Here is a 9,682-nt window from a genome sequence, read left to right on the forward strand (position 1 = left end):
CACACACAGTCACACACACACACACACACACACAGCAGCAGCAGCAGACATTTTAACGGATCGCAGTCTAGTCGCTAGTCATGGAGATGGTATCATTGACCCTCCAATTAATCAAGTTATTGATCGGTGCAGTGGATCTAATCAACCCATCGATTAGTCTCTCTAATGGCTGTGGTGAAAAAGTCCAGCAAGAGGAAAAACAATATAAACAAATTTGCTTTGACTTTTCATCAGAATCAATGTTTTTTTTCCTGAACTGTCAAAAACACTTAAAGATGCAGAGAGAGGAGAGGGCATCAACTGTGTTTTTGTGTCAGGAACTGGCTGGACACAGCAGCATCTTTGCACCAACTGTATCACACATTTTCATCTATGAGGTTTTACAGGAATCAACCAATTTCTCACAGTGCCACCTGCAAGTCAAAGCATTTCAAAGGCTACTAGTAGTACTATTAAACATGTGACAGTAGATTGATCACCTTGCCTAGTGGTTGGATTAATCCATACGAAAACAACTGGTTCCCTTGTAAGGGAAACCAACTGCCTGGAGCTGAATGGCAACAGAAAACAATCAAAAAACAAGGCAAGAGACAGATGATTTGATATGGTCCAGCACTTTATTTAAATTACTCAAGAGGCACACATTTAATTTAAAGGGCTAAGCTCCACTACGTTTGCACCCACATGTAACATCTCACAGGTCTTTATTATGTTTGTCTGTCTAAAACGCATAACAGATTCAAAAAATCAAACACACACACATGTACACACACACACACACAAACTCACACCTGACCTACTACTGAAGCATAGGCCAGTGATGCATTCACATTTGCACACATTTGATGCGCGCGCGCACACACACACACACGTCTGCACGGTAGAGGCTTGGGGAAATGAAAGACAATAACACACTTCGTATACACTCACACAGACAAACAACTGGGAGAATGATTGCACAGGTGTTGACCTCTAGTTAGACCTCCTTGAGGTAGATTACATTCTCTTTCATGTGCTATTACTTCTGCTAGGTGCTGCTCAGAGGGTCTACGTTGATGACGTTTTCATCTCCCTGGGATTAAGTTTAATCCTTTTATTCAACTAGCTCTTATTGTCATAGCATTCTGTATCTGTTTTCATAGCCACGCTTCATACAATGAGTGGACACATACCCATGTTAGAATGAAGAATGCTATTCTCAGTCATTTTAAACCAATTACGCCTTCAGAGCTAGCCTTATCCTGCCATTAGAAGAGGTCTAAAACCAGGACTTACTGAAAATAGCCAGTTGTGCTTTCACCGGATTAGTTTGAGATGGGAGAGAGAGAGAGAGAGAGAGAGAGAGAAAGAGTCATTGCATTTCCCCAACCTCCTAAAGAAACAAAGTACAAGAAAATGTGCCCGTCTGTTCTAGATACAGAACACATTTTGATAGTCAAGAATATGTTATGACTTTATGACTTGAAGAGACTAAAACAAACTACAAAGTACATAAGTATAGTGCTGGAGAAATAAACAAATACATTGCTAATCAGCTCTAAGGTATACCACCACAAAGTACTGTAGAAAACAAACAAAACAAAACAAAACAAAACAACACAGTGCTTTGGTAATGAATAACTTCAGAGCTAGCAGAAAGGTACCAGAGAAATATTCTGAACGACATACAGCTTTAAATTTGAGTATTTCTGAGAGTTCACACCTTTTATGTACAAGTCTGTCATGTTCGGCTGTGCAATGCACAACTGTGCCCCCAACAGGAGCACGGAGTAACTACAGCTCAGAGAACTGACAACTCTTTTCAACTTTGTGGTAACACAAGGGCCTATAAATAAACTAGAGCATGACTCATATGCACCGATTCTATTTTTCAGTGTTATGCTTTTTACGCATAATGTTGGGTTCAAAAGACTTCATCCTTCATACTTTTTAAAAATGCTTTATTTTTATTGGTCGATTGCACAGTTGCCAGATGGTGCTACAGGAGCTACCAGTTCTTTCTTCCTCACTTGAGACTTTTGGCACATTTTCTCCTATGATACAATGTCAGAACATCCAATATTTTGCTTCTTTTTTTTTTTTTTTTACAATTTCACAACATAACCGTGCTGGGTAAAAATATGAGCTACAATAAAACTGAAACAATTGTTTTTTTCAGTAACCTAGAGAAGAAGAAAAAAAAAAAAAAAAAATGATCGGCTGGTTAAACCACAACACAGACACAATGTAATTTTACTATACATGAGAAGATTTGCATTGGCTGTTGAGTATTGTGGGCATGATGGTGAATCGCTTCTAACTGATTCCAGTCAACATTTGAGTGGCAATGCCTTTACTCAAATTACTCAAAAAAGAGAGGAAAAATAAATCCACAAAAAAAAGTAAAATCAATGAATCATCGAAAAAAAAAAGAGAAACCCTGTTGTGTGGAACCTTTTGAACTAAACACGGCAAGTCTACTTACAAGATCAACGACAAACGACACTAACAACGACAACAAACAACATTTTGACCTGGCCTGCAAAGACACAGAAATAGTGCATCATTATCACCAACCTCAGTCTACTGATACACAAATAATCACAAGTACTGGAAGTCTCTAGCAGAACTACGTCCTCCTCCTCCTTCTTTGCATGGAAGTGACTGCTTTGGTACAGATATGTGAAGGTAGTCCTCTCCATCTACTTCCATGTCTCCCCTCCCCACCCACCCACCCACCCAGCCTTCCAAGGACCACTTGTCCCGATATCAGCAACACTGAGATTTGCGTCTAAGCTTTGGTACATGACTGTTTCTGAAGCAGCAAAAGAATAGTGATGTATTACATATGGTGACAGCCTCGGGCTAGTAAAGCAAAGGTGACTGAAACAATTTCATGAGGGGAGGGGGTGGAGGGGTGGTTCTCCATGGCTATGCTCCCGATGCAAGGGGTTAGTTACTCTTCCATCATTTGACCCTGTTGCTGACACTTAGGTGCCGTCAAGCAAGAGCCGATGCGCCAACCCAAACCAGGAGGTGGCCTGGACGTGGGCCACAACTGGGCCAGAATCAGACCCAGAATTGGGGGGCCTTTTCCTCCATCTCGTTCAACAGGTATACTGTATGTATGTATGTATGTTTATGTATATATTTTTGTGACTTCACAAAAGTAACAACTATTGCACATTCCGATCACACACTTGCGCATTCGGCCTATCCCTTAAACAAGAAATATCTCCCATCCTTGACACACAAAAACACACATTATCACACATCATCATTCTCCCATCCTTGACACAAAAAACACATCATTGTATCCCACCCAGAATTAAAAGAAAAATAGAACAATCCCTTCATATTACATAAAGCTTTCTGACAATGTGAGACTTTTAACAAGATGGTGTGTCTTCTCTTTGAGTAGCAGAGACCGAAGATGTATTGCTGGAAAGAGCATCTGAGACTTTGTTGCTATGGATTTAGCAGGTCAGCCCATGGGGCATCACAAGGGTCACAGTTAGAATGCCTCCAAAACACAAAAACAATGTCTGCCAGAACTGAAGATGAGTGAGTGTCTGAAGAAATCTTAAGATCGCTCTTCATACTCAAAACCTTTGAGAAATAGGGACAGTATAACTTAAAAAATGTCTTAATAGACAATAGACATGGGTAAATCTCTGGATAGTCGGGAAAATTGAGCAGCCAACCAGTATGAGTATGTGCGTCTCTTCCTTGAGAACTACCCTCCCTCCCTCCCCCCACGACTCTCCCACCCCCAAAAAAGAGATAAACCCAAAAGCAGAAATAAGAGAAATATAAGATTACATAGAAGGGTCTGCTTAATGTACATCTGCTATCACATAAAACAAGAACATGTGTTATGCACACACACACACACACACACATTGAAGAGACAGACAAACCAACGAACCAATCACAACAAGACGGGCGGGGGTGTGAATGGCAGGGAGGGCAAAGACAGACAGTCCGTTGACGTGGCAACATTAAAATGGTGGCGTTAAGCTCTGGCCCTCAGATGAAGGGTGGTCACTCTTATCTTGCCCGCCCTCTATTCCCCTGAAAGGTGGCACAGCCCGTGGCAGGACGCCCAAAGGGGCACCCCACCCTCGAAACCAACACTGCCAGTTGTAATGCCACTGCTAACAGGCCCCCCGCCTTAAATGGATTTTTCCGGAACTGTCGAGGCGAGGCAGGAGAAGGAGGGGGGCGTGGCAGGTACCCACAGCAATGCAGCGTTTAAGAGTAGATGGTGATGACCTCACGGCCGCCGCCCCTCACCAGGAGGACCCGATTGAGACCCTCGAGTAGAACCTCCAGGAACTCCATGTCTGGGCACACCAGTCAAGGAAGGAACACAAGGGTCACATGATCTACACAAGGGTCTACAAAAGCACATCAACAGAACATTCATAAATCACAACGGCAAGTTGTTCTCCAATACAATAGACCTCAACAGTCCCGCCCACTCCTCCCAGAGAGTTTCCGGAAGTAAGTTTCCCATTCATTTCTCCAATCGACGTCTGGAAAAATCCGTATTTAAAGAGTTTTAGACCATGCCTTAGGCTAACCAGCCATGACGTTTCTTGTAACAACATATTATATATTTTGAGTAAACAGAAAATATTAGTTTTTTTTCTTACACATTTCGAACCTAACAATCTCACACAAGATGATGACCAACTTAATGACTGACATTTTTTTCTCAAAACAAGGTTGATGCCCCATTAACTTTTGGCGTCTTTATGAGCATATACAATCTCTTAGTTATGTCGTAGCTGGTTTGAAGTCTACCATGGAGTCTACCACGGTTATGATTTTATGGCTTATACTCCAATTGTCAATGGAGAAATTCTTAATTCCGGAATCAGCTGTGGGCGGGACTGTTGAGGTCTATGTCCTCCCATGATTTGTTACGTTTAAGTTAAAGTTGACAGAAATTTAGCAGATGTTTTAATCCAAAGCGACACAGACTACCAACGACGGGTACGGGAATTGAACCCGGGTTGACCGATTTTCAGGTGGTGATGCTGCCGCCGTTCTACCATGCCCATACATGTGTACACACAACTTTTTAATGCATTGAAATGTGTGAAGAGAAAAAATAAACTAAATTCCTTTCACAAAAACACTAGCCTTGTTCCACCCGTCTACGTACTTCCGCTCAATTAAATTTTCCTTCAGTACTCTGTCTGGGATAGTTTGCTCTGTCCTCGCTTACTTCAGCTTCAGGATGCTGGCCAACCAGCAAACAGAGGTCGTGGCTGAGAGAGATTATGTTACATAGGCATGGTCTTTGAATTTGCTACATCCCTGCCCCCAAAGCAGACAGCTTGGAATACATCAACGTGGGGAGCAAAAAAGGCTTATATACTTTGAGCAAATGTGAATAAAAGGCACAAAATAAGGTTGGTGTGAGAGCTATCTGTGTGTACGTTGGATTCAAGTAACCATTACAATTCTATTTTTAGATTTTTCCAGTTTACTAACAGGAGTGTCACAAACAAAGTCACAGTCGAGCTGCCTGTGGGTATGGCAAGCTTAACTTTACATGTTATAACGTCAGCTACACTTAAGTCATACCTTAATTCTTTCACTTGAAATACGAACGTATTCCCTACCACTAAGATGACATAATTGGCTATGTTATACCAAGGAGGGTTAAAGCGGAGCAATCAAGGATATTTGGTTATACCGAAGTTCCACAGTTAACGTTAGCTAGTTAGTAAGCTAACGGTGATTACATAGGAGGTTATGGTAACTTCTTGACAAGTCTTGAGCTATGAGCTAAATTTGTCCTCTACACTGGGGTATTGGAAGCAAATTATGGTAATGTATTTAGTTTCGGGATGAGTCAATAACAAATACATATTTCTTCATAACCGTTGAGTTAGTAAAAGAACTGAATGTCCTGTGAATTAATAACTAGATGAAAGGTGTGACTGCTAGCTGTCTTTCTCATAGGAATCAATCATAAGATGCAAGCTTGCTTGCTAAGGGTGTGATGTAGAGAAACTTTTCTGTATGATGAAACATCGCTTGTTAGTGATTAGTTCAAAGTAACTCCAATGATTTTAAACTTCACACTAGTGCCTCCCACCCAGTAGAAAATGAAACATAGTCAAGAGTATGGTTTACAAGGCTATAAAAACACATCCTAAATACACTCAAACACTTCACTTGTGATGAAGGATACAGTTTTCGTCTCCTCCTCGGTTCTTAGGCGGTCCTGGCATGTTGAGAAGGACCAAGTGAGCCCCCTGGGACTTGTTCACCACCACCTCATTCAGCTTGACCGCAGTGTGCATGCGCCGCACGTTGGACTGGTTCCTGCAACAGAGACGGGGGAGGGGGAGGGAAAGATAGGGCATCACCTCCTGCTCTATGAACTCCACAAACTGTGAAGCAATCTCATTGGATGGGGAGCAGAACCAGAGCCAATCACTGCAGGGGCACAGGAGAGGGGGATGGGTCAGATGACTATGGTTGGATGTGACTAGCTACTCTGAGGGCCTTCTCCAACTGGTTAAGTGTCCCTGGGCTGCCCTGGTTGCCATAGTGCCAACAACTTCTTGGGCTCTGGTGACTCAGTCAATTTGACCTTAAATCACCAATATTGTTTATGTTAATTTAATGATTGACTTCTTATTCTTGAAATCTAACAAATCAATAACTTCGGTAAGGACTTAAGATCTTGGACTTGTCATCTGCGTGTGCTGGTCAGATCTTGTCCTGGCCTCCATCACACACACTCTGCCTTACCTTGATTTTCACCTTCAACAATATAAATTATTACATATATAATATACATTAGTGGGTAAAGTATATGTTATTAATTTAAATAAATAAAATGAATGTAAAACATAAATAAATGTAAGGAGACTTCACCGAAATGCAATAAATACAATTGAAATCAAAAGCTTGCGTTTCAACACATAAAGTAGGTGAGCTCAGCTGTTGGAAAGCTGTTAGTTTTCAGTCTGACTCGGAGTAACCGACTCTGCCGCGGATCTGAGCCAGATAAAGACTGTGAGAAGGCTACGTTTACACTGTCAGTTAAATGTTCTGATTTTTTGCCCATGGATTCCAATATTTTCAGATCCGTTTCAGGCCTCTTTCATATGTGGAAATGAATCAGATATGAATCGGATATGTGCTAATGCGACTGCAGTCTATACAGGCAGATCGGATATTCCCTGTCATTTGGAACTTGCGCATGGTTGAAAAGGCCCATAATCTTTTACGTTTTCGCATAACATTACATACAAGGTTGCTTTCAGTTTCACATGAATGCATGACTGCAGAACGGTGTAATAAATTGAAAACAGAGATGGAAAGAAGATGCCATAAATGTGGTAGGCTTTCCACCTTCTTTTTTGCCTTAAAATATAAGCAATAGCCTATTTTGCGGACTTGTTGGAAACGAAAGTAAATTACTAGCCACTGAAATACAGTGAAAAACAAGTCAGTTTGTTTGGTTTCATTTTGGTGACCAAAATTCCTCTGGTGTGCATGCGGATTGTCTCGAGTGTTTTACAAGTTAGTGAACCATGTAAACACAGATATCTGATATGGGCCACTCTCAAACGTAGATGTAAACAGGCAGTCCAAAAAATCTGATTCAGGTAGCAAATCAGAACTGTGCATCAAGGCCTGCCGGTGTTAACGCAGCCTCAGTCTCGCTCGCTGGATATAAAAAGTCTTGGTAAGAGTCGCAGACACTTAAAAACTCGTAATAATAAAAGGCCTGCAGTCTGGAAGTCATGATCGCGGAACACATTCAGATGGCATCCTGTGGCAGTCCACACAGTTTGTTACTGCAGAGACAGTTCTCCCGGCCAATCACACAGTTTGTTACTGCAGAGACAGTTCTTCCGTCCAATCATACAGTTTGTTACTGCAGAGACATTTCTACCATCCAATCAGGTCGCAGGGGTGTAAAAGTTCCGACTTCAGAAAGAAAAAAGTCCTGGCACACATTTTCTCCAATCATTCACAAAATCAGCTGAATCTGATTAGTGCAACTCCACAGCCAGTTAGATACTTTAATCAGTGAAATCACCTGTGTTAAGTGCACAGGTAAAACCAATACATGGTTGAACTTTTACTTTCTGAAGCCAAACGTTTACACTTCTGGGTGGCTGTACAGGGAGGACCATGTGTAGTGTAATATTGTGCTGGTGCTGGGTGGTCATGTGATATGAGGATGGACCCTTTGTTTAGGGCGTCAGTGGGCACAGCCTTCCAAATGCAGCTCATGATATGCACAAAGCTTCGGCAAGAACAGTGGCATCAAACTCACACTGCTCACTTGCACTGCCCAGCTCTGCAGGGTCAAAGGTCACATCTAGGATTCCAGAACATTCTCTCAGGTGTTCAGAGGCTTCAAAGAGCAGGTAATCAAATCAAGTCAAAACTACGTTTTTGTAGTATATTTCCTAAATATCTGTGGATTCTGATTGGATTGTCGTATTCATTGTGGGGTGGAATGTTGTGATGTTTGACCTGATGACACAGAGAGGACTCGGACAGTGCAAGGCTGTTCATACGCGCTACTACTATGAGACACTGCACAGTCACATGCACATTACATCATATGGACGCTCTTGCTGGGTTACTGGACACACAGCCATGGATGAAAGCAATGGTAAGCATGGGACATGCATGCACACACGTACACGCACACACACACACACACACACACACACACACAACATGCAGTGGCAGGACAGGGCTACTACATATACATAGGACAAACACATACAGTCACACACGCACACGCACACAAAGCTTTGGCCAAATAGAAATGTCGACTTACAGACTCTCCCACTCTCTAGAAGGAGGAAAACAGGACAGAACAACAAAAGACAGGCTTAGACGTCGGCTTTGCAAAAAACCCACACAAACCACATGCCAATCTCCAATCACCCCAAACCTCCAACCAATAGCAAACCTCCATTGCTTTCCCTTCCCTTTAAGAGGTGTGACTCATGTGTGCTGGCATAGATAGAACATCTCCACAACATGACAAAAACGTCCTTTTAATGCCTTTCCCAGCCAAAGCTGCTTTGACATCGCTTTCATTATTCTAAAGCAACTAGGAATAAAAGCTGGAGGCATCAAACACACTGAAAAACCAGCGCTTGAAAGAGACAAGCTTCTGAAGAGACACAACTACCCATTGTGAACTGGGTGATGTTCTGAAGGATGCCAACACACATGGACACACACACACACACACACGTGATGAACTACAGGAACACACCCAGTGCTGTGAATATAACAGAAGTAAGTCTACACACACACACACACACATCTGGCTGTGGAGTATCCTGTGTCGGCACGTCTGGGTGCAGAAATCCACAGAGGGTAGAAGGCACTCACTGGGACTACAGTTGAAATAACGTACTGAGAGGAAGAGGAATAGCCAAAATGGGAGTAAAGGAAAATCATCCCTGTGAAAGGACCAGCAGGGGGCAGTACTGAGCTTAACACACTTACACAGGCTGCTCTAGCGGCCAACATGCCTGGGCATTGCTGTATAATTTCATTTAATGTATTTAATATAATGATTATACATTTATTTACTTAGCTTACAAGACTCATAGTAAGAGGCTTCTCAAATAACATGTATAATTGACATATTTACATAATATAATTACACTGTATATTCAGAGCAACCTTGTAA

General features: G+C 42.0%; 1 protein-coding gene and 1 long non-coding RNA gene across 2 annotated transcripts in view; one reads left to right on the plus strand and one right to left on the minus strand.

The window, feature by feature from the left end:
- Positions 1–598: 598 nt before the first annotated feature.
- Positions 599–9,682, minus strand: part of slc12a7b (solute carrier family 12 member 7b) — a 75,488-nt gene continuing 66,404 nt past the window's right edge. Inside the window, 4 exon segments of the mRNA XM_048265807.1 lie at positions 599–2,162; positions 4,221–4,325; positions 6,191–6,324; positions 8,813–8,827. Of these exon segments, the coding sequence (XP_048121764.1) occupies positions 4,234–4,325; positions 6,191–6,324; positions 8,813–8,827 (241 nt within the window). The 3' untranslated portion in view covers positions 599–2,162; positions 4,221–4,233.
- LOC125309105 lies at positions 8,301–9,627 on the plus strand. The gene is made up of 3 exons (XR_007196074.1): positions 8,301–8,390; positions 8,512–8,641; positions 9,089–9,627. It is a non-coding gene; the product is annotated as an uncharacterized LOC125309105 (long non-coding RNA).

The sequence above is a fragment of the Alosa alosa genome, chromosome 16 (assembly GCF_017589495.1).
Source record: "Alosa alosa isolate M-15738 ecotype Scorff River chromosome 16, AALO_Geno_1.1, whole genome shotgun sequence".
Classification (NCBI taxonomy): Eukaryota; Metazoa; Chordata; class Actinopteri; order Clupeiformes; family Clupeidae; genus Alosa; species Alosa alosa.